General features: G+C 41.3%; 1 protein-coding gene across 4 annotated transcripts in view; it reads left to right on the top strand.

The window, feature by feature from the left end:
* The window catches only part of gas7a (growth arrest-specific 7a), a 37186-nt gene that overhangs the window by 10709 nt on the left and 1354 nt on the right, over window positions 1-25123 (top strand). For 2 of the 4 annotated variants that reach the window (XM_028599904.1, XM_028599903.1), the window contains exons 3-14: window positions 154-231; window positions 2434-2519; window positions 4917-4979; window positions 9876-9965; window positions 10890-11005; window positions 14170-14244; window positions 15600-15678; window positions 17145-17276; window positions 18075-18198; window positions 21731-21810; window positions 21988-22086; window positions 24992-25123. The exon at window positions 24992-25123 is cut by the window's right edge and continues 1354 nt beyond it. In XM_028599904.1, the coding sequence (XP_028455705.1) occupies window positions 154-231; window positions 2434-2519; window positions 4917-4979; window positions 9876-9965; window positions 10890-11005; window positions 14170-14244; window positions 15600-15678; window positions 17145-17276; window positions 18075-18198; window positions 21731-21810; window positions 21988-22086; window positions 24992-25105 (1136 nt within the window). In that variant the 3' untranslated portion in view covers window positions 25106-25123. Of the gene's footprint in view, window positions 1-153; window positions 232-1381; window positions 1406-2433; window positions 2520-4765; window positions 4980-9875; window positions 9966-10889; window positions 11006-14169; window positions 14245-15599; window positions 15679-17144; window positions 17277-18074; window positions 18199-21730; window positions 21811-21987; window positions 22087-24991 lie in introns of those variants that run through there. The other 2 variants (XM_028599905.1, XM_028599906.1) reach the window with 2 other exon arrangements.

The following is a 25123-nucleotide window of genomic DNA, read 5'->3' as shown; positions in this document are numbered from 1 at the left end:
CGTATAGAAACTGAACATACATTACTACTTTTATCAAAAGTGGAGATGAAGGTTGTGCAGAGAAATGTCAATGTGCAGAGGGAGCTGATGTGTGAAATTCTGGCACATTTTCTTTTTCAGCTGTCATTATTCCTGTTGTTTGTGTCGTTCCAGAAACAACATGGCGACGTCCCTCCTTGTTAACTGAGTCCCCACAGAGGCCGCTGGCACAGCAGAACTCCTCACCATATGGTAAAACTGAGCCTTCGTCATCTCAGCCCACCGGTTCTTCGACACTAACATGTAGAAAACAAAACAACAGCACACGAAGCACAAACTCTGAAAATAGATGTTGCAGGAAAATTAGAAAATTTGTTTTATAGAGGTTTTAGAGGTTGGGAATGACAAAGATAGAAAGCTGGTGACAACTATAATATCTGTATTCATTGGGTAAATTGCTCTTTCCATGAACATTGTTTCCATTTGGAGTCACAGGTCATAACTTAATTTTTTAACATGATTCCTGTTAGACAGATTTAGCCTTTTGGCATCAGCAGCTGTGCTGCTTATTATCCTGAAACAGATTCCTTCAGCTAAGCAGTTTAAGCAGTTTGACACAATACAAGTAATCACACTGTTTTTCCAAGAGTCTTAGTAACATTTTCCCAAAAGGTTTGACAAATCCCCTGTAATAATTTCTCTGCTCTGTCTTTATTATCACAAACCTCACTACTGGAGTAAATCCTACATTTTCTTAATGACTGGCGTATTATGTTCAATCGCTGCCAGCATATTCGCTAACGACATCTTAGCAGATAGCAGATGGTTTTCTTATTTCTGCTGGCATGTGGCCTAAACACATTTAGAGGAAAAACGAGTCAGCTGCAGGGAAGTTTGTCTGCATTCAACCAGATAAGTGTGATCCTCCTGAGAGAGAAAGAAGTTTAATGAAGGCCAGATTTAGATCTGAGCAGCCTGGACGTCTCCTCCAACCTCTGGACAGGAAACCAGGGATTTATCCAACTGAGACAGAAATAGTGATGCAAGGGGAAGCAGATGAGATAACATTGAACTGCTGAACACGTACCATGGCATCCCAAGTATATGTGCACACATGAACACATGTAGCCTACAAATATGCACAAATAGTCAAAGGTGTTACAAACAATACAAATCCACTTTTTTTTTTACATTTGAGTTTGCTATGTTCCACAATCCCGCTTAGCTTTACCAACTATGGTTTGGTCAAAATGAACCCTAAAAAGTTGGATTCTTAAATGCTAGAGCTGAAAGTCAAATATTCAAATCGTCAGTCGGTGACCCCTCAGTCAACTGAGATTCTCCAAGTCGAACAGTCGTTTCTTTTCCTTTTTTGCAGTGTCCAGCTACTTCTGGAGACATTTCGGTCCCCAGAAGAAGATGCAGAGTGAGTGCCCCTCACTTTCTCGCTGCTTTCCGGGGTAAAATCATTCTAATTGAATTCTGAGAATTTAGAATGCCAACACAAAGAAAGCGGAAGGTGAGGGACATCCGGCCGAAAATGAGGGACATCTGGCGCACCAGAACTATCCCGTAAATGAAACGTCGTCGATACAGACTATATTTCTACTGATGTTAAAGTTTTTCTTTAATTGCTTGGGATAGTGCCACAAGCAAGTCAGAAGTTTCTGTGAAGCTGAATATTTTCTCCATTTTCATCATAAAGCTAACGCCGAAACACAATTGACAGCCCTCACAAGTGAAATATTACTGCTATTTCTGATATTTACTGGTCAGTAACAGAGGTGAATGAAGGTTGTAGATTTCTTAATGTCACTTTTAAGTCATGTGGCCCAGCATCCCCAGCTGTAAAATGTGTGGCCTCAGGGGTCACACTCTGCTGGGCTCACGTGTTTACCTTAAGCTGGCGATGGGACGATTTGATATGCAACGAGCAGACAGCTCATGAATCACAAGCGATGAAGAACCATTAAGGGCCCTTAAGGATGAAAACCATGGACGTTACTACAGATTAATGAAGGGGAGGCTAATAAATGTCATTCCTTCAATATGTGGATGGATGGATATATGTATGTGGGAAGAGAACGTACACTGTAGAAACCTGAAATAATAATAATTCTGGTACAAGAAGACAAAAAAAAATCAACAAATGCTCATCTTGGCTTTAAATTGCCAATAAACAAAAGCTGCATGAAATATTCATTATTTTGTTGTGAGGGAGAACAAATCAGTCTGTCTGCTCTAAAAATGCAAACCGCAGCTTGGACAGGGCAATATTTAGATATTAAAATCTCAGTAAAATGTGACCTTTTTGCTATAATTGTGTCGCCTCTCAAATTGTCGATTCGCCTCGCTTCCCACCTGGCCATTTTACGTGAACTTATTGTACAAAAGTAAGAGTCCAGCTGTAGCTTTGATCAATAATATATGGTCTATAATCTGTTTTGTCGACAGCAAATGGATGCCACAGCAGTACAAAGACCAGTCAGCCCATAGAGGCCTCTGATGTTGCTCTGAGGAAACCCACCATGATCAAACAGGTAAGCCAAAAGGGTCAGCTTTGTTTGCACATAAAGAGGTTCAGACTTCATTCTGATACTTCACATATTGATGAAGTTGTTTCACAGGGTCTGTTTCCCTTCATGGTTTTATGTAGTAAACAATAAGTGGATTAATTGATATAACATTTTTTTTTTTTAAGACATCAATCTGAAGACATCACCTTGGACTCTGGGAACTCGGAATTGATTTTTCACAATATTCATATAAACGATAACTTGAAAGAACAATTAATAGCTTTGAGGCAGAATGGGTAGATTTATTAGTTGGGTTGTGTAAACACAACACTCAAAGTTGACCCCTCCTCCCCAGCGAATGTAAGCCAACCCCAGATTCTCTCTAGTTTTGGACCAAGCTTTTTCCACTTGGCGTTTTGCCTCGCTATATTTGCTTTTTTTCTGCGCTGCCTGCCATATTCTTAACTTCCTCTTGGAAGTGTGCTTACAATCTGGCACCTTGTCTCTGCGTTTTTATAGAGGTTGAGGCCCAGAAACGTTGCAAACACGGCAAAATAAGAAATATTCGGCAGACGGCAGGGTCTGCAGATACAAACACCGCCACACACTTCTAGTGGGTCATAAGTGATGATTGAGAGGGATTACTTTTTATTAGACTTTATATTGTCTTTTAAGAAAATCCTACTCATTGTAGGCCTGTAGCAGTTCCCCATCCACTTTCACAATCCCTGTCCTCTTGTCGTGAGTGGCCTTAGTGTAAAAACATCAAATCCACTTTTGGTGCTTTCTCCCATTTCAACCATTCTTTCCACAATCTGATATCGGTGTTTCCATGATATAAAGCTGCCGCGCTCTGTCCACTGAAAGCAGGGCCGCTCCCACAGCTCTGATGGACCTGGGCCAACATTGAATACATGCCAACCCACGTGACTAATTACGAGTCAGATGAGGGCATACCGTTTCATGATCACACAGGAGAATATAGATGGACAGACATGTTGGTGCCATATGGGCAGCTGAAATTTGGACTCCCACTTGTCAGAGTTTGTCAGTTTTGGAAAGGAGGCCAGCCAAGACAGTAGAAGCTCACGCTGGGAGCGCTGGGACCACGGATCACAAAACCTGGACTGGGATTGTGGTGGTCCGAGCTGGCCGCCGCCATGTTTTGTGCAACGAAGGTGAGAACGCGGTTGTTGTGCTCATTCATGCGGGTTTGTTCTGGCTGTGATGGTGTTGTTGGACCAGTGCAGGTGGATGTTTTGAGAAGGTGTAAGGGGTTGCTGATCACGTGTGCCGCCGTAGCCGCTCCGCTCTGCACACAGCTTGTGTTTGCGATGCCTCGGGCTGTCATGTGAGAGAGATGATAACGATGTAGCAGCAGCCGTCTTGCACGCACATACTTACAGTAAACATGAGCATAGCGTTGAGAACACATATATACACAAATATTTAATATTTTTGCGCAATATGTTGACACAGTCCTAAATAAACCTACTTTTATAACCCCTTCCATCTTAAACAAACACACACACACACACACACGCACACACACTCACACACACATTTCTTCCAACACATAAACACACACTCCGAGAGGCTGCATCTTATTGGCTGCCTGTTTTCCCTCCAGCTTTCTCTCTGTCTCTCTCTCTCCTCCCCTCCTCCTCCGGTTTCCCTCCCAATCGTAATTAGTCTTTTAAAGATCATCATTCAACCATTTCCATCAAACCAACCCCCACCACTGCTACCTTCACCACTTCTGCTCCCTCCTCCCACACTATCTGCCTCTCTGGGGAGGGAGGTGTGGCAGTGATCATGTAAATAAATTCCCCATCTCCTCCTCCTCTTCTTACTATTTCTTTCTTTATGCTCCCTCCCCTCCCGCATCCTCGCCTTTACGCTCTAGCATCTCCATCCATGAGCTGTCTCGGTGTCTCTCAGCAGTCTCTCTCTCTCTCTCTCTCTCTCTCTTTCTCTCTCTCTGCATGGACATCGTTGGGTGAGAGGTGGAGGTGAGACTGGGTGAGGGTGGAGGGGACGCAGAGCCCCTTGCAGGCAGCATCCATCTCCTCGCAGCCTTCAACCTTAAAAACTTGCGTGACAGCAGCTTAACCGGAGGCTAGACTTCGTCACATTCCCACAGCCGCCACAGATTCCCCTACAACCCCCCCTCCCTCCCGCTCCTCACCCCTAACACTACCTTTCCACCACCACCACCCCCCGTTGCAACACAACTCCTCTCCACTCACTCCGTAGCCTGTGAGACTGAAGGCAGCCTCGGTGCGTGGAGGGAAATAGCGAGAGAGGAGAGAGTGAGGCTTTCCCAGAATAGAGAAGCAGGAGGAGGTGAGAGGGATAACGATGGAAGCCAGCTTTGACACTGAGGAGAGTTTTGACGATCCCTCCTGTCTCACCCCGCAGCCCCCCGGCTCTGTTTCGCCGGCCAGGAGGCAGATTAAGGAGGTCAAGGAGACCAAGATCACTGTGAGTACCCTGGGGCTCCAACTTCTTCTTCTTCCAATTCTGCTGTCTCTCCATCTCCATCCTCTCTGAGTCTCCTCATGTGATTGGAATAAGTTCATCTTTTTTTTTTCTCTCTTTTTACTATCATCTGTTGACATCGTCTTCAAGCTCAAATCATAATGCATTATGGGTTCTTGTGGAGTAACATGGGGTTCCCTGTGTATTGGATGCCACATTAGTCTGAATAAAGAAGCTGTCCAGGACTCTTGCACTCATTTCTGACTGGCCTTGATCCATAATATTGATTTAATGCCTGTCAGCGATTCATTAATGCTCTCAAGACACTGAAATGTGTGTCTTCGCTTTGCAATTTTTCACCATATTGAAATGTAAAGTGAAAAGTACGGAACTGAATCACAGATCGCGGTTGGTATTTTTTAGAATCGCTTCTGTCTGAATGATAAAGATCTTGATCTCTGAGTGTTTTCATTGAGTTGTTGCTCAGTGTGATACTCTATTCCCCTCCTCGTTCCTTCTCAAAGGGCTCCACATGTAATTTGCAGTGCTGTGTGGGTCACACAGCAGCATCAGGAACGCTTTTGTGCGCTAGACTATGAGGAACTCCCCCTTTAGCTTATAGTAGTGTTTGGACTGCACAATCCTCTGCATCAGCCTATGATAAGGCTAAAAGGAGGAACTAAATGTTCTCTCCAATAAAGTATATAGTATCTTTGTCTTAAGATGGCCAGAGAGAAGCTGCGGTTATGTAATCAGTTATAATGATGACTGTGGGAGGGGGTGAGGACACAGTGTGGTGGTGATGGTCAGGCGAAGACAGAAAGAGGTGCTTTTGTGTCTCGCAGGGTCTGATTTTGCGCTCGGTGGGCTCGCTGACCTGATGCAGCCACGGGAGCCGTCAGTCTGGCTATTGTGAAAAACCCTTCCAGACCAGCGCGACATGCAGCAAGTCCAGTTTCCATGGTGACAAAAGCAATAGCACTGATTAATAGGTGTTGGAATGGAAAACACTGGCATAGGAGAAGAGGAGACGGGAAGCCATTTAGAGATTCACAGAAGACATACTGTTTGAAAAAAATATGATTTTCTTCCTCTCTCTTTGCAGGGCCTTTTCTAAAGCTTTCAAGATCTATTGTGAATCTTTGCTCCATGAGAATCCAAGATAAGTCTCATGTAGAGCTGAAGCTTTTTTTGTATTTTAAACATGATTTTATATCTTAATCAGTTCCCAATAAACAGGATTGCAGAGATGTGTCCATTTCTGAAAACACAGCCGGTAAATGAAAGGAAATACTCCACGTACGGTGCAGCAGTGTAAACAAGACTCATGCATGGATGTTAGTTATTTCTGCTGCAGCTGATGAAGATAAAATATAAAATACAGGTGAAACAGTAGCGGTGGCTGTATGACGTCAGTCCACAAAGGTGTCTTTTTGTTCGCCTAGATGCACCTCGCATTACACAACCCTCCACAGTTGTCATGGTGACGCACACATCCATGACTGTTGGCAAAATGGACCCTCACAGGACGCAGAGGCGTCACACATAAGATAGGAGACACTGCACCCTTGTTTTCACCTTCACAGTGTGGCCAATCAAAACAAATGCTTTTCTATGTTTTTTTTTCAGCCTATTAAACATTCGTTCAGGTGCGGTTTGACTTGTTGCTATGCTGCGTATGCTTCTGCGTAGGCACTGTGGGGGTGGGGGGTAGTGGGGGGTGGGGGGTGGGGGATAGGTGGTCGGGGTTGGGGGGGATGGGAGTAGGGGGGGGACAGCAGCTCGTTAAGAGTGTCATCTGGGACAGGGCTTTTTGATTGATCATTGAATTATCATCAATCATCGGAGACAAAAAGGGAGGAATGGAGGCAGAATGGAGTCTGAGATTATTTTGTGTGTGTGTGTGTGTGTAGGTGGGGGGTGGTCTTTTACAGCAAAAGTAATTTGTCGCTTAGCAACAGCAGCAGAGCATCCTACAGTCACATTTGCTGAAATATTCTGCTCAGAAATGTGAGTAGCAAGTGTTTCAATCATTTGTTGGACAGCCAAACTATTTTTTTTTTCTAACATCCCTTACAGGCCATTTCTTTTTTCACTGTGTCATGACACAGACAAACATTTTTTCCCCCTGTATTCAGCAAAGCAAAAAAATAATATATAAATGAGTAAAAACATTAAACCGTATAATGAAACAGCCATTGCCTCTGGCCTGGATACAAAACCCTCATGAGACTGAATGTTTATGAACGCTTATTGAGGACAAAATATCCCAATTCCCTCAAAACAGATGCACTGTTACACGTTGCTTGCGGCTTTGTTTTGTGCCAAACTGTAACATTCAAAGATGAAATATAGCGACACAGCCTGCTGCAACATTCCAAGTCCAACAACTTAGATCCTTCAAAAGGATTTATTACATGCTCTGTAATAAAGGTAATCTATATTAATATTTTATTTCCAAACCCGGGAGCACCTTACTAAGCAGCCATAAAGGAGAAGTAAGTTAGCTAGACAGCCTTCCTTTAGATAAATGGTCTCATTTTCTGCTGGATGTGAGAGGCAGATAAACAGCAGTCATGATAGATGTGGGGCCAGTGTAATGGAAAATCTAGTGCCCATGAAAATCAGTATGATCTCTGAGGCAGAAAATGAACAAAGTGACTGGTCGGCGCGCGGAGTAAATCACACTGTTGTTCCTGTTGATTGTGAAGTGTTAATGTAAATAAATGTGTCTCTTGTGTATGCATGTTGTAGCTGCTTTCTGACGTATGCCCGTTTGGCAGGTGGCCATATTAGTATTTGCTCTGGATTTGTAGTGATTATATAACAGAGAAAAGAATTACTCATCTGTTTTTGAAGTTGTTTATTGGAAGCTGTTCAGATCAAGTGCTGCGGTGGCAGTGCAGAGAATGAGGGGGTCAATGTCGAGCGTTTATTCGAAGTTCAGCTTTTTCATGGTCAATATTTGTGACGTTTAAAGCTGCAGAGTTTTATGCAAAACTCCACCCAACTTATCGTCATGAATCACACAGAGAGGCTGCAACAGAGAAGCGAATGTCAGAGACGGAGATGTTGTACATTAAAGTAATATTTTGAATTATAAATCAGATGTGTGTGCAATGTAAAAAGGAGAGTTATCACCAGCTCTGCATTATCATGCAGCTTTTTACAACGTTCGGCCTTTTTGTTTTGGTTCTCCAGTTAGACATTGACTGGTTGAGTTTAACCACTTTCATTAACTCCAACATATACAATTGTAGGAAGCCAATACCTTCAAAAGAGCTCTAAGAAGCTGATTGTACCGTACGATACTTGCCCAGCCCCAAACAACACACAGATACATTTAGTGACTATTAAAATAGAGTAAATATTGGTTGGATAAGGACAGAGACACAGGGATGATAGTGGGATGAATGATAATGTTGCTCCATGTCTGCTGGATGTAAATAGGCAACTGTAGTCATAATAACGTTAATGTGATAATACCGTATGTCAATGTTGTGTTAAAGCGGCTATAATCGCTATTTTTATATATATATATATATATATATATATATATATATATATATATATATATATATATATATATATATATTTTTTTTTTTTTGCGTTGCGCTCAAAGTTCAAATAATTTCAAATTTGACCTAAGTGCCGCTGACCTTTCCAAAGCGCAACCAATGAGATAACAGCGTGTCGTTACCTAGCAACGGGAAATAGCTTCTTTGCCACCCTTGATGACGAATACCTGCGCTGCGCTTTGCTCTCTGCGCTTTGCTCTGCGCCCTACCTAGCGGTGCGCAGAGAGCAAACCGCTTATCCTGTGTAGGCGGCTTAAGCAGCTGAAGAGACAGATATTTCCCACAGGAGTTGGTAGAGACCAAAACAGAGCTAAAAGAGAATGACATTCCTCAGGTGGATACAAACACGACTCCAAATGAATGATCCTGTTGCACTGTAACTGCTACATGTATGAAAAATAAGCAACTGTTTCCAACCAACTTTAACATATGAACTTTATAAGGTGATGATGAGCCCTTATAATATTGGAACTATATATCTAAAATTTTGATAGTACAAGGAGTAAGTTTCAAGTGTTTGTGTTTCTTTTGCAAAAGAGTTTCACATGACCTGCAGTTTTGACTCTCGGACACCACTCTCATCTTCAGCCACTGGCATACATGAACTGACACCATGTTGTTCAGACCATTCAAATAATTCCTGTCACACCTTTTTATTGGAAAGTTAAAAGAATGAAGCAGTTCGTTTGAGCCAACTGGTTAACGCTCCATGTTTTTCTTCAGTCTGTGTGACAGCCGTACAGTGGTGAGCTCATGCAGTAAACACTGTGACTCAGTGTGTTTGTGGATGAAGCATCCTGTCTGGATGCCCATGTAGTTTGCAGCAGCGGTTGACATGGCACAGAGGGCATCTTGCAGTGCCAGGAGGGAGGGCTCACAGATGGTGAACATTACATAATTGCAGCCCCAAGAGTAATTGAAGACTCTGTGGAACATGGAGTCTGTATTCAGGCTGAGTGCTGGGTTTGTTTATCTGCACACCACATATTCTCAAGTGTATGAAGTTTTTTTTATTCATACTGTAGTACAAAAGGTTTCTCTGTGTTTTGGAGTGGACATGGTTATCTCTCTTTCCCCCTGAAGGCCCATAGGTCACCTTCTGGATGGCCAACATTAGTATGTTTACTCACGCCTGACCTTTTTCTTCTCATCTGCATGATCCTAATAAAACCCAGGCCTGTTACCTCACTGCCTTAAATACATAATTTCAACTCCACTCCTCTAGTCTTCTTCTGACTTCTCACAGATCTGTTATTTGTTTTATTTCTCAGTAAGGTCGTTGCTATCAGTCATCTCTGTATTTCTTCTCTTTTCGCTTCAGATCAACTGTGTGACTTTCCCTATGCCTGGAGAAAGTCCAGAGCAGCAGCTCCTGAAGCCCAACGAATGGAGCTACTGCGATTACTTCTGGGTGAGTTTGGCTGAAACAAAATATGGAAATATGGAGATACAAGGTTTCAGCCCTACAGCGACGATACATAGCTTATTATCATTCACTATGTATGTGTTTGGTCCAACTATCCACCCACCAGAAAAAGCTCCAGAAGGTTCCTGTCAACACATTTTGTTGACCTTTTTAGAGCAAATCTTTGCTGGTAAATGTAAAGTGCAGTTAAAGGCATATAATGCTTACATTAGATTATGTAACTAAATATGGCTGTGTGAATAGAAAGCCAATGGATCCGCTCTGGTTTAACAAAAGGCACAATTGGCTTTTGTGTTGAAGTAGGCGAATCTCAGGTGGACGGCTGATCGACCAGCTTCTCTGCAAACACGGTGATCATCCTGCTTCCAATGTCTCCCTAGCTGCTACGATTTTCTGCTACGGTTTTCCGTTTCCATACATTTCCATCCTAAATTAGATTTATATCGAAAAACCCTTCAGCCTGCAAAATTGACTGAAATCCGATACCTGTTTCCTCCTCCATTATTACTCTTCGGCTCCTTGTTTGTGGCCTGTTGTGTCATCGCTGCTTGTGATGTTTTGTACGTCCACTGACCTGCTGCTCAAACCTGCTGTGTGAAATAAATCTGGCACCTCTGTTCCGCATCAGTCCTGTCAAGACAAGACAAAGCGCTGCACATCCCCACACCCTGTTCTGGTGTTCTGAAACACACACACACACACAATACACATCCACCCATCAGTGATTGACGCACACACACCAACGCATGTCCTCCTTGACATGTAAGTGTGAGTCACATATTCGGAGCTTATTCTCACAAACCCCTACACACTCTCAAACATATGGTACACAATAAAGAGGTGTTGACTGTAGCTGTGGTTGTTCTTTGGTCCACTGCTGTTTTTGAATGATGCTCTCCTCCTCCTCAGAACGACAAGAAGGATCCCCAGGGGACCACCTCGGTGGCAGGCTTCGAGGTCCTTCTGCAGAAGCAGCTGAAGGGTAAACAGATGCAGAAAGAGATGGCTGAGTTTATCCATGAGAGGTAACAGTTTAATTTCTGATGATACTGTTCTAAAACTGAGACTGCAGTTTTTTTGGAGAGCAGTTTTGATTAATGAATAAAGGACAGCGTCAGACAGAAGCTCTAGAGGCAGAAATATTTCCATTGAAGGAGCCAGAGAAGCTTTTATTAGAGTACATGAAACAAGCTCAACTAAAATAAAAAAAAGTTGATCTCGGAAGACCAGTAGGCTAAGTATTATCTCAGTAAACTCCTCTCTTAAAGGATAATCTGGTGATATTCTGTCTCTTATGGTCAACAAATCTCATGAAAAGACCAAAACAAACAACTAACAATCTAACAAGTAGTGTGTGTAAATCTGTTACAGCCTAGTCTATATTCACGACGTTCAACTTCTGGGATTGCTCCGTTACCGCCGGAAATTCCGCCGGATTTCACTATTTTAAGCCGGATGTTTCTTTCCTTCTCCTTTCTTTGTGTTGGAATTTTAAACTCCAGTCAATTTTTGAGGACTATGGTCCTGCTCATCAGATCTCTGCAGGGTAAATCCAGACAGCTAGCTAGACTATCTGTCCAATCTGAGTTTTCTGTTGCACGACTTTGAACGTACATGTTCCACCAAAACAAGTTCCTTCCCGAGGCTATTTTGCAGAGGCACTGTAGCTCTGCCATGTGCTTAGTGCCGCCCATGACGATTGTGATTGGTTAAAGAAATGCCAATAAACCAGAGCACGTATTTCGCCCATCCCAGAATGCTGTGTGGACTAGCCAGACCATCCTTTGCAGCGCTGTGGAGGAAGGTCTGGCAAAACGAGACTAGTCACAGCCTGATATATCTTCTTCCTCTGTGCTATTTAGCTCCACTGTTGTTAATAACATAACCATGAACACACACTGTAGTTTATTTTGACTCAATCCCACATACACTATCCTGCTGCCACAAATACTCACAACAGCGCCAAATGTAGATTAATCCACCGCTGAAACTAGTCCCCAACAAATGCCCTATCTACTCCAGATTGAGTAACATTTGATAGAAACTACAGTGATCAGCTGTTTTAGGAAATTACTGAGCCTTTTGAAAAAAGATAAAATGTATATATTTTTAGACATCCTTAAACATTGCTGGTTTGGGTCTTTTCATGGGATTTACTAACAGTAACAAAGTCTTTAACCTTCTTTTCCAATGGTTTTGAGTCCAGTTTTGCCAGGTCTAGTGAATATTAAACACAGCTTCATTGTTCATCATGGTCAGAAAAATAAATTCATGCCCCTTCGTATTGTTGAATAGAGCTGTCAGAGTTTAATCTGTGTGTGTTATCGCCATCAGTATATGTAAGTCTGTTCATTTGTCTCTGTGTTAACACGCAACACACAACGCTAGAACAACCTCTCTCTCTTCCATCATCATCTTTCTGGACCTTTCTGCTGCCTTCGACACAGTGAACCACCAGATCCTCATTTCGACACTCCAGGATCCGGGTGTTTCAGGCTCTGCGCTCTCTTTGCTGACATCTTACCTGGCAGACCGAACCTACCGGGTAACTTGGAGAGGATCTAGCTCAGAACCTTGCCCACTCAAAACTGGGGGTCCCCTCCTCTTTTCTCTGTACACCAACTCTCGTGGGTCTGTCATTCAGTCGCACAGCTTTTCTTATCACAGCTACGCAGATGACACCCAACTATTTCTTTCCTTTCCTGAGTCTGAAACTCAAGTAGCGGCACGTATCTCGGCCTGTCTGACTGACATCTCTTCTTGGATGTCCGCACACCATCTGAAACTCAACCTTGGCAAGACTGAGCTCCTTTTCCTTCCAGGGAAGGGCTCTCCTACCCAAAAAAAAAAAAAAAAAACTCTTGAACCTGCACTTTCATGTCTCTTTGTAGCTTTGCTTATTTAAAGCTAATGTATTTGCACTTATTACTTGTCTCGAGTTTGTACCTTCAAAGTTGAAAGCACTTAATTGTAAGTCGCTTTGGATAAAAGCGTCAACTAAATGACATCTAATGTAATGTAACATGGAAACTTTAAGACACTTATGGCTTCATTTATTTTGTTATGTGAAATTGAACAACATCAAGTAATGCTGCAGGTAATTATAGAAATGACACTTTACAAGTGGTAAAATCCAAGCCAAAGAGGACACAGAGGATTAAAAAAACAAGATGGACTCTTCAGAAGAGGTAATTATCTTCACTCGAGTTTCTGCGAGGGAAAGTCACCAGACGCCACAATCTTCTGAACATAGTCATACTGAGAAATACAGAGAGAGTTGTGTAGAGCTGCTAGTCTTAATTAGCTTTGTAGCAACTCATTTAGCGATGGCTTGAATGTAACGGCCGTTCATTAATATCAAAAAGTTACACACTAAAAGGTCTGTGGGGTTCCAAGCGTTTTTCTTAAAGCTGCAATTTATGCTTGCACCAAGTAATTAAAGTGTCTTTAGATCTCAGCAGGAAATGCATAGATAGCGTAGCTCCCACTGAATCTGAAACAGGATGTCAAAGAACAACATGAATAGTAGGAGTTCAGTTAAAACCTTTACATCCGATCTCACGTCTCTCTATAGAATTAGCTCCACCTAATTGTACAAAAGCTCTATTCACATCCTTGTCCCAGTCGTGGGAAGTTAATGAGGATTCTTCTCTGAATAAACTCACAGGTTTGATTCACGAGGCCGCCATCTCCCAAATCTTTCAGTGAGATTACTATTCAGCGCTGACCTTTCTGTGTTGTTTCGCTGTGTTGCTCGGTGCTGCCAAGTAGCCGAAGATTTTGGTCAAAGAATGGGCTTTGTGACCTTCTTTAGGTGACAGATTTACTCAGGTGTGGATGGTAAATGTGAGACCGGTGCATGAATTGAATATCACAGAGGGCACAAACATGGCTACTCTGTCTGAATGGCCTTCGGGACACATATGACCACATTTCCATCTCTCAAATGGACATTGAAATGAGAACAGCCATGTACAATACTGCTGCAGAGTTTTTCACAAGTACAATGGGACAACTCAAGATCATTTAGATTTCAGCTTTGCAGCAAATTGTAGTAAGTAGTTTCTTGAATTCTGCTGCAGTTCACCCCTGAAATGGTCTGTGTTAAAGCATATTTACCACCTCCCTAAAGCGGTTTCTATCCTCCTTTGAGCAAGGCAGCTTTCACATCTTGGTCTTTGTGTTTCAGGATAAAGATTGAAGAAGAATATGCCAAGAACCTCTCCAAGCTGTCTCTGAACCCCCTGGCAGCACAGGAGGAAGGGTGAGTGCAGTAAATAAAAGCTGTAAGACCAAATAGTGTGTGCAGCTCGAAAGCTCCCTCTGCAAAACAGGATAGTAATTACAGAACTGTGTCTAAAAATAGGAGTTTTTGAAATGGCCATATCCCCACACTACTTTTTGTGTTTGATGCACCATGTTACTATGATCAAAGAGTGGATGTTTTTTCATGTCTCTCTGTCAGCAAAATAACAGAAAAATCTTTGAGCAGATCTCAAAATCAGTGGACAGAAAAGATAAGGCTTGGCTCGAGAAACAGTGGATTTTGGTTGCTTTCCAGCTATGGAAATTCCTCGATTAAAGAACACTTTTGCCATAAAAATGACACTAATGGAGACACAAACACTAGTCCGGATATCAAGCTTGCACGGTCAGACAATTAGAAAAGTCGTAAACAAGCCAACCCATTAATCCCATTTATCTGGCAGAGAAAATGAAGGCGTACTGTAAATTACAGCCTGAACTGTGCATTGTAAACATCCATCACAATTTACAGCCTGACTTTTCAAAATAAAGTGGCGCTAATCTGGAAAAACTGTCAGCTTGTTTACAACTTGTCTGACTGCTCATGTCTGTTTATAATGGCATTATAACCAGTGGTGGAAGTATTGAGATCTCCATTACAAGTAAAATTCCTAAATTCAAATTTTATTACCAGAAAACTGGTTCAGTATTCTTTTCATCATTTTTCACATATTTGAATATTATAATTGGATTTTTGTTGCTGATACTTCGACGTGGAAGCAACTTTTTTAATACTATCAAGGTTTATAGATTGTAGGATAGCCTGTTATATGTGGATCATATTTTATAAACTAATCATATGTTTTAAAATCTTAGACTGATAAGTAATATAACTGTCAGATAAATGTAGAGGAGTGAAAAGAACAATATTTCCCCCAAAAAGATTTAATGGAACAGAAGTATAAAGTATCCTAAATTGGAAATAGTCAAGTACGAGTATCTAAAATTGTACTTGTGCAGTACTTGAATAAAGGTAATTGGTTGATGTCCACCAGTGGAAACGACGGCTGGGGCATTGACAGTTAAACACAACTAACTAACTAATTAAAAACAGTTTTTGTTTCAAGTTAAGGTGTGTTTATCTCATAAGCATGTCCGGCTACCTTGCATAATAGCAGTAGTAACTGAGCATTACCTCCAAGAGTTTGCATATCAGTAGATAAACTATATTATTTATTGGGGTTACAGGTTACAAAAAAAAATCCCTGTTCATGACTAGCACATTCACAGTGTCGTGGTTCCCCATTTGTTTTAGTTAACATTGAACTGGTAGCCAGGATTTTCAGGATTTATTTGACATCAGTGCTTTCTCAGGACTCTGGGAGAAGCCTGGACTCAGCTGAAGAAGAGTCTTCATGATGAGGCTGAAGTTCACCTAAAGTTCTCCAACAAGGTAATATCTGCTGTGATCGGAAAGGAATGCATTCATTGTGACATCTCATATAGAGGTGAAAACCATAAATTAATGGGTTGACAGGAATATTAATCGGCAACTATTTTGATAATCGATTAATTATTTTGGTCACAAAAAAACACAGAATTTAGCTGCTTTTATCTCTGTCATATATGGTGGTAAACTGAACATCTTTGGATTTCTGATTGATGGTCAGATAAAGCAAAAAATATGAAGAATCCACCTTCCGGGTATATTATAACGGTCTTTTCTTACTATTTTTTGACATCTCTAGACAGAATGATCATTTAATTTGTAAATAATTTAGGTGTAATAAAAGTAATGAATGGCTAGACATGTATAGCTTTCTTCTCAAGCATTTTCACAAACATTTTAGAGTCTACCTTCATCCCTCTGGCTGCCTTCGGTTTGCAGTTTTCTGCACCTTCAGGTCAAGTGTTTAATGTTTTCAATCAAGTGAAGTAATGGATACTTGATCTGACCACATCCTGAGGTGACACGGCTTGTTTACCTCAACCTTGTCAGCTCTGAGCGAAGAAAATGCCCTGTCCGCGGTCCAATTACCAGCGATGCAGAAGCCGCACACTGGCCATGCAGACGCAGCCTTAAATAACGCAGAGGCCGCCTCGGAGCTCTTTTATAGCCCTCTGTTGTCCAATTAATTAGTTACGTGTTCTGACGAACCCCTACCCAGAGCCATGCACCACTTCTCCGACACTCCATGCTTCACTATGAGACGGGTGAGGAGAAGTTAATGCGTGGTCAGGCAGGGAATGAGAAGTCTTATCAAGCTTGCAGATGCTCTCTGGCTCATTTTCTAAAAAGCTATACATTTCATCTGTATCTACCAGATTTGGCATTTGCACGAGATTAGTATTCAGTGTGGAGAGCCAACGCTGCTGACAAGCTCTTTGTAGTTTTGTGTGTCATAAATGACATATTCGTATTATTGGGCATGTGTTTGGTGGGAGAAATATAAACTGAGAACAAAAGTGTAATTGTCTCCCATTGTGGTGATAGATGTGACTTTGTAGAACAGGAAAAAGGCTTTATTAAGAAATGAGAGAAGCTGTACAGAGAAGATGTACGTTACCATGGTTTTAAATGCACCAGGTGAAGAGATGTAAAAATATTTAGATGATGTTATGTAGTCGCAGGTGTGTAACCGTTGTTTTACCTGAGCGGAACTACACTTAGGCCCAGTGGCGTCGGACTGGGGTGGGGGGACTCCCTTGCTTAGGCCTACATTGGTTTAACATTCATTTTAACTTTGTGCACATGTGATACATAACCTAGGATGTCATATGGTCATGAGACAACAGAAACACTGCAAAACAGTGCAAAATACAGTGCATACAGTATGATAGAAGTTTGTTTGCCTTTTTTTTTACATGACACATCAAGAATTATTAAATAACCAACAGCTGAGAGACTTGTTTTCACAGCTCCACACTGAGGTAGAAAAACCCTTGCTGACGTTCAGGTGCGACAACTTCAAGAAGGACCTGAAAAAGTATGACCATCACATCGCCGACCTCAGGAAGCAGCTGGCGAGTCGCTACTCAAGTGTGGAGAAGGTACCGAGTCTGACATGCCAGTAATTTATTATTAATTTATTAAATAAATTAATAATAAATAAATTATTATTATTAATGGATTTTAGTCCAGATACAGCGCATTGGGCATTTTCAGATGACAGATGTAATATTTGTACATATACTGTAAAAGAAATTTCCCATCATTCCTAACCAGCCAATGTTTCCCTCCAAATAGTGATGGTCTAGTTGCACAAGAAAATACACATTAGTGTTTGTCTAGATCAGAAAGTTACATAATGAAAAGAGCTTCAGTAACTCCTACACTTGGAACATGTTGGTACTTTACTGCTTCCCACATGCTAAAATCATTTCATGAATGAATTTGTTTCCTCTGTATACACACACACACACACACACACACACACACACACACAGTCACACACAGTCAGTGGGTTTAGGTTGCATCTATCCTACATGTTTTCTTTCTGTTTTACTTTGTTCTTAGCACCACTGTTACTGTATGTTTACCTTTGAAACACTATTACACCATGACCTTCGGAGAGGTGCCACAGTAAAGAATAAGAGGAAAGACTCAATGATATGGATTAAGAAAGATTAAAGGATGAGACCAGGATCGGAGTGTGTAGCCAAAAGGCCGTAATGATTCTTGTAATAGATGTAGGTACAGTAAATCTGAGGATTTGTGTTGGAATGACTCATTGTTTCTACGTTCAAACGTGTGTGTGTGTGTGTGTGTGTGTGTGTGTGTGTGTGTGTGTGTGTGTGTGTGTGTGTGTGTGTGTGTGTGTGTGTGTGTGTGTGTGTGTGTGACGGAAGGCGCGTAAAGCCCTGGCAGACAGGCAGAAAGATTTGGAGGTAAAGACCCAGCAGTTGGAGATCAAACTCAGCAACAAGACGGAGGAGGATATCAAGAAGGCCCGAAGGAAATCCACACAAGCAGGTCAGAAGTCACAGCAGCCATGTTTAGAGAAGTTTATTTGAACTTAAGGTGCCACTATGTCACCAAATAACTGCACTGACACATATGGAAGAGAATGCAAAAGGGACAGTTTGGTTGTTTTGATGGTTGGTTTTAAGAGGTACTCATCCATAGTCAGTGTATCACTAGTCTATATCCTTGACGTTCCACTTCTGGGATTGCTCCGTTGCCGTTGGAAAATTCGCCGGATTTTACTCATTTAGGCCAGACATATCTGTTGCTTTGGGCTTCCTTTGTGTTGGCATTTTAAACTCTGGTCAATTCATGATGAGTAGGGTTAACCTTTTCTCAGATCTCTGCAGGGTAAATCCAGACAGCTAGCTAGACTATCTGTCCAATCTGAGTTTCTGTTGCACGACTAAAATAACTTTTAAACGTACACATGATCCACCAAAACAGGTTCCTTCCGAGCCTGTTTTGCAGCGGCACCGCGGCTTTTTTCCGGTGCTTAGCACCACCCAAGACGATTGTGATTGGTTTAAAGAAATGCCAATAAACCAAAACACGTTTTCCTCCCATCCCCGAATGCTATGTCGAGTAGCCATAACCTCCTCCAGCGTGTTTTGGAGGAGGGTCTGGCAAAGCGAGACTAGTGTATCACCTACAATCGTCATTAAATGTTAACTGTGACGATATCAACATGCAATATAGTTGACGAAAAAAAGACAAAACTAAAATGTAGTTTCAAAATATAAGCTGTTTAAAAAAATTGCTGACAAAATTCAGAGAAAAAACATTTTGAGTAAAAGTAATGACTAAAAGTTGACTAAAATGTAATTAATTTTTACCAGCTAATACTGGACTAAAACATTTTGAGTTGTTGTCGACTAAAACTAGACTAAAACTGCGAAGGATAAAAATGACTAAAATGTAACTAAAACTAAGGCATTTTTGTATAAAGACTAAGACTAAAGGCTTTACCTGACCTTTGTCAGTCAGATCCGATTTGGTTGTTCAATACAAATGTTCGACTATCCATTTCTTTTTTTTATATAGAGCAGCGGTCTTCAATGTTTTTTAAACCAAGGACCCCTTAACTAAAGGAGAGATGGAGCAGGGACCCTGTACTACATATATTGTATAAATTAAGTTGCATATTAAACTGGGCCTATAATAACGTGCAGGGCGGCCTACAGCCTTATACATACCTTTTATTGCATAGAATAATAATTGTTGGCATCATTTTATAAATCATCTTTTAATGTTAAACATACATGTGGCACAGTGAATCCTTATTAACTGTATCTGTGGATGGCTGCCTCAGTGACCTTACCTATAGGCCAGTAAGCAGAGGGGATTTATATTGTCTAATAATATGTTGGATTCGTGTTAAGACGTTTCAAGTTTTGAATAAACTTTCAAAAATTAACAATAATTTGGAGGCCCCCCTGGAGTCACTCTGAGGACCCCCTAGGGGTTCCTGGTCTCCCTGTTGAAGATCTCTGAGATAGAGTATCAAGCAACGCTTTATTGAACTGCCAGATTTTTTGGACGGGGTTCGGCAGACGCAGGACGTTAACAGGGCAGCTCTATAATGGATGGGAGCAGCAGCAAAATTTATTTTAGGAACCTAAAAACATCAATATCAGTTTAAGTGTACGCTATATTTAGAATATTTTCACCTCTTTACCTTGCTGTCAGACAACCCTTTCTGACGGAGAATTGAAGCCATTGTATCCATCTATAGACTCTTCAAAGCCACCAGACTCTTTTGAGAAAAAACCCAGCAGAACACAGGAGCAGATGGTCTACTGCTGCTTCGATCAGTTAATGTTATTGTGCGACTTTGGTGAATTCAAACGAACCCTTTAAAATACCAAAGTCACACAATAACACAAACAAACTAACCGACTGAGGCAGCAGTAGACAGCTCCCGTGTTCTGCGAAGGTAAAATCCAATCCAATCCATTTTATTTTTAATAGCACATTTAAAAAGCAAAGGTTTACAAAGTGCTGAACAAGGGATAACACATAAAAACACATATAAAAACATAGAACACATAAATCAACATACGATCACACAGTTCTCATGCTGGGTTAAAAGCCAGAGAATACAAGTTAGTTTTAAGTTATAGTGAAATATATAAGTGTTGAATGATGGCTTTGAAGAGAGCCTAGTACAGTAGGCCATCAACTGCAAGTAATACCTCATGCCCACTCAAAAAAAATCCAAACTCTCCATTTAACATCTGTTCCTTGTTTTTTTAAGACCTTGCATTTGTGTGTGTGTGTGTGTGTGTGTGTGTGTGTGTGTGTGTGTGTGTGTGTGTGTGTGTGTGTGTGTGTGTGTGTGTGTGTGTGTGTGTGTGTGTGTGTTTTTAAAGCTAATCCTTTATTTAAATTAATTTATGTTTGAATTACTGGCTGTTCACAGACAAGAGGCGACACTGCATGTGATATAAATTCAATGTGAAATTAGAAGGAGAATCAGAGCAAAATACAGACACCCTGAGACCTGAGATTCTCTGTGTGACATTTTAATAAGAAAGAAGATAAGATAATGTTCTAATTGTCGTTCTCAGGCTTCTGTAGAGGGAAAAGCACTGCAGGAACGTATCTCGTTTTCCTCCGTTCCGCTCAGTAGATTAGTCACAGTCCACAGCACTAATCAATGGCGCTCATAGTTACGTCAGCCTTGTGTCAGTGATCAGCGCTGCTGCCTCACTTACCTTCACTGAGTGAATATTAATATGCTTCAGTCATGTTTCTGTTTTACTATCTGACACTTCTTCAGGTTTTATTTAGATGTATAGAGAGTTGAAATATTCTGCAGTGTTTGACCAATAGTCACCATTTGAAAAAAAGGAACTCACATCTCATTTGGGTTTGGGAGAGAGACATGAGAGAAGTGACAGAAGTACTCAGATCCTTTACTGAATTAAAAGCCCAAAGATGAGTTTGAAGCAAATGTGAACAGTTCAGGTGTTTAGCGTTGATTTAAAAATAGTAGTTGTCAAACCAAATCTGAGATCTGTTTCGTGTTTGTGACAGAAATATGCAGCGTTGTGGGCAAAAGGGAGTTTTAGCTGTCAGAGACAGGAAGTCAGAATGAAAAACTATTATTTCAGTTTAGTTTTTATGTAATGGAACATTTGTTGTAAAACAAACCCAAAACATCAGAATATATTTAATCCAGTTGTCTTTATAGCTGAATTTATACTGTGAAGCCCTGATAATAACAGCTTCATGTCCTCATTAAAAGATTCATGTTAGCATCATTGAAGAGTGAATTCTGAGCACCCTCTGCTGGTCCTTAAAGGTTTTGCTCTACATGTGTACCACAGATTAATTATACTACTACTACTACTACTAATACTACTACTACTACTAATAATAATAATAATAATAATAATAATAATAATAATAATAACAGACATGCTGAGCTTAAAAAGATTTGGAGGAAAAGAAATAACCTTGTAAATGCTGATAGTTGTTTCCTTGTCGACTGCCAGCATCCCTTTGTTGACCTCCGACCCCTCTCTGTATTCTCCAGGAGACGACCTGATGCGCTGCGTGGATCTGTACAACCAAACCCAGTGCAAGTGGTTTGAAGAAATGGTCACTACCAGCATGGTAGGATTTTAATATGTTTCTAAGTACGAGGGTTTATCAAGGCGACGAGATAAGAAAGAATATTTCAAGATTTTGCTATTATTATTTGTACAGCAGTGGGGTCTGTGAACAAAACACAAGGGGTTACCGTTTTTTCTCTGTTACTGAATGTGAACTTTTGTCTTCCTTCCACTTCAGGAGCTGGAGAAACTGGAGGTTGAACGGATCGAGTGGATTCAGCAGCATTTACGCCAGTACACGACTCTGCGGCATGAAACAGACATGTTCAACCAGAGTGTGAGTCTGAGTTCCTATTTCTTGTTTTTGTCTGTGCCGATACTGAAGATAGGAACTGTCCGTGATAGCAAACTGATGCTATATATAGTATGTATATAGAGTATGGAGTATTCCCTGAAAACAGACCTTAAGACGTACTTGATTTTTGTTTATTGGAAATTCTTTGCATTTTTCAATCAATTAATCAGCAGACATCTCCATTATTGGATGTACCAGTGATTGCAACTGGCTTTGACATGATTTGCGTGCCACTTTGTGTGAGTATAGATGTTTTGACAGATGGAGCCCTACAGCCGGCGTTTCCTCTGTCAGCCTTTCCTCCAACTCACTCGCTGTCATCACTCTGCGCCTCAGAGGAACCCAGCCAGACTCTCTGCTTATTTAGGAGGCGAAGAGTAAACCCTGTAAATCTAACGAGACGTATTCTGTCAGCACTGCGGGAATAACAAGGGTGCTGCTTCTCTGTGAGCTCCTCAGATATGATACAAACACTAGAGATCAACCTGATGATCTGTAAGCAGGATGTACATTCTAAGTTATACATTTCTTTTGAATTAGGGGTATTTTATTATAAAACTCACTGACTTTTGTTGTTGCCAGAAAACTGAAATGATAGACCCAGAATTTTGCATTTGTCAGGATGGAAATCTCATCTGAAACCAACACTAATAAAGTAATTTAATTTAACGGTCCAATATGTAATATATTTACTGTAATAAATCCTAAAATGACCCCAATGCGTCATCAAAGATTAAGGAAACATGCTAAGTTGAAATACTATCTTTTCTGACAACAATGCTAGTGCCTGTATTTTCTCCTTTTGAAATTTCCGTTCCGTGACGGAATTTCTGTTTGTGTTTTGGCCTGTGTGTTGTTATCAACTGCCCAGTTTGTCAGCCAGGCCGGGTTGCTGTAAAAACTTAAACCTAGCGCGCCACAGCTGTAAGCTTAGTACAGCCATGAAAGCAGCAAACAAACAAACAGGATCAACGGAGATAAAGTCTACCCAACCTAAAAAGAACGGCATGTTTCTAACAGTTGGAGATGTATTTGAAAAATCAGAGACAGCTTATAGCCCAAAAGGACGCAAAGTTGGCTAATTTCCTCCTGAACAGGTAAGCATTATCTAGCTTCAGGCTAATTTATCACGGCTACAAGGGACGAGCATTTATGTCATTTCAACATTTGTGTAGCTACTATGAATTATATAGCTAGAGATCCCAAGTTGGTTACTCGCAAAAACAACTGAGACACAGCCAGTAAAGTGATCCCGACTGGTCCTGGCTAACGCCGCCATGCTGACCCTGCTAACTGCTAACGCTACTGGAGTACCAGGCAAGCGGGCCACGGCTGTTTACAACGCGTAGCCTGTTCTGTGGCTGTAGCCGACAACGGTGAGTTATTTGAAGCCAAGAGAGTGGGGCTGTAAATCGGAAAGACAGGACCGTGAGCTTGCAGTGTGTTTAGCGATTGTTGCCGTAATTCTAAGCCAATAAAGTGTGTATTTCAGTCGGGTGGAGAGGACGGCAAGGTAGTGGTACTTTTAGCGGTTCCTACAGTAATTCTAAATCGAAAAAGTGTGCCTGTCAGTTGGGTACAGAGCTCCACGAGAGCACGGGCTTTTATGACTGTCAATATAGCCAGCATCTAACGTAAGCTACTCCGCTGTGCTGTGGAGTAATGTCTGGCTATGTGAGACAAGCGTCTAGCAACATTGTTATGGATGCTCCGGTCTCAGCCTGGCAACCAACGTGAACTTCGAGTCTGGGGAGAAGGGGGCGGGGGAGACGACTCTCTCCAGTATTTTGAATGTGTACTGCATAACTATTTTAAACACTAGCTGTCAGTATTACATATTGCACTTTTAAGACAAAGTGGGGTTACACACTGGTTTAGTCCTTGGTAGGAGAGCCCATCTAAAGTTATAAAGGGCAACAGCTACCTGTATTTAATCTTAATAATAAATGTAAAACAGTGATTTAGTTATCATTGTAGAGCATCAAATTCAGCATTAAAGGTGCTGTACTTGACAAAAACAGCGAGCTAGGATTGCCTCCACACGGCTCTCATAGACCATCCCCCAATTAGAGAAAATACCGACATATTGTCACGTCCACATGCACCAATGTGCATGCACAGCCGGACCGGCTATCAAAACAAAGAAAAGAGAAGCTTGGATAAAGACACACACCGAGGTAGTGTGACTTCGTTCTATTTTATTATATATTCTATTTTATATTAATGGTCTGAATGTTGAATACATCACCTTAAAGGTGCACTGTGAGTTCCTGCATGACGACACTTCTGTTGATGTTCAAAGTAAATACAAAACAAAACCCCCATGTTTCCGTAACTGTCATGACTAACTTTCACTAACCCCCCATTCCAACCATCTTGTCGGTGATTGGCTGGAATGTGTTTTGTTGTATTTTGGTGCACAGTCTGTGCACCTACTGTTTGTTTGACGTTTACGACCCCTGTGTTGTCTCCCGAGACCGGGCTTTTTCACGGTGTATTCAGGGGGCAGGCAGCTAGCGGATCGAGGAGAGATGCCTACGATTTGAGACAAAAATGAAATTGCACTGAAACCATGCAAGAACTCATAGTGCACCTTTAATCTAAAAGATCTAGATACTTCTTTCACCAGTGGTACTATCCATTTTCTCATCTAACTCGCTGCCAGAAAGCAAATAAGTATATTTCCCAAAATGTCAAAATATGTCTTTTAAAACGATGAATATATGCATACCCAAATTTGATTTCCGGGTAGTTGTTCTGGCTCTGGCTTTGGACCAAAGTGTTGGACGGACAAGCAAATTATGTCCGTACACTGTACCTGACCTGCTGAGGTAATAACAATAAATGCTGCTGTTTTGTGGGATCATATTACTGTTTATGTCTGTAGATGGTGGAGCCAGTGGACCAGCTGTTGCAGAACGTGGATCCAGCCAAAGACAGAGAGCTGTGGGTGAGGGAGAATAACACCGGCGATGTTCGGCCTGTGGATATGGACATTTAGACCATCCTGACTTGAGAT

This window comes from Perca flavescens, chromosome 15 (assembly GCF_004354835.1).
Source record: "Perca flavescens isolate YP-PL-M2 chromosome 15, PFLA_1.0, whole genome shotgun sequence".
NCBI classification, from domain to species: Eukaryota; Metazoa; Chordata; class Actinopteri; order Perciformes; family Percidae; genus Perca; species Perca flavescens.
The sequence above is the reverse complement of the archived record's forward strand: the minus strand, read 5'-3'. Positions and strand labels throughout refer to the sequence as shown.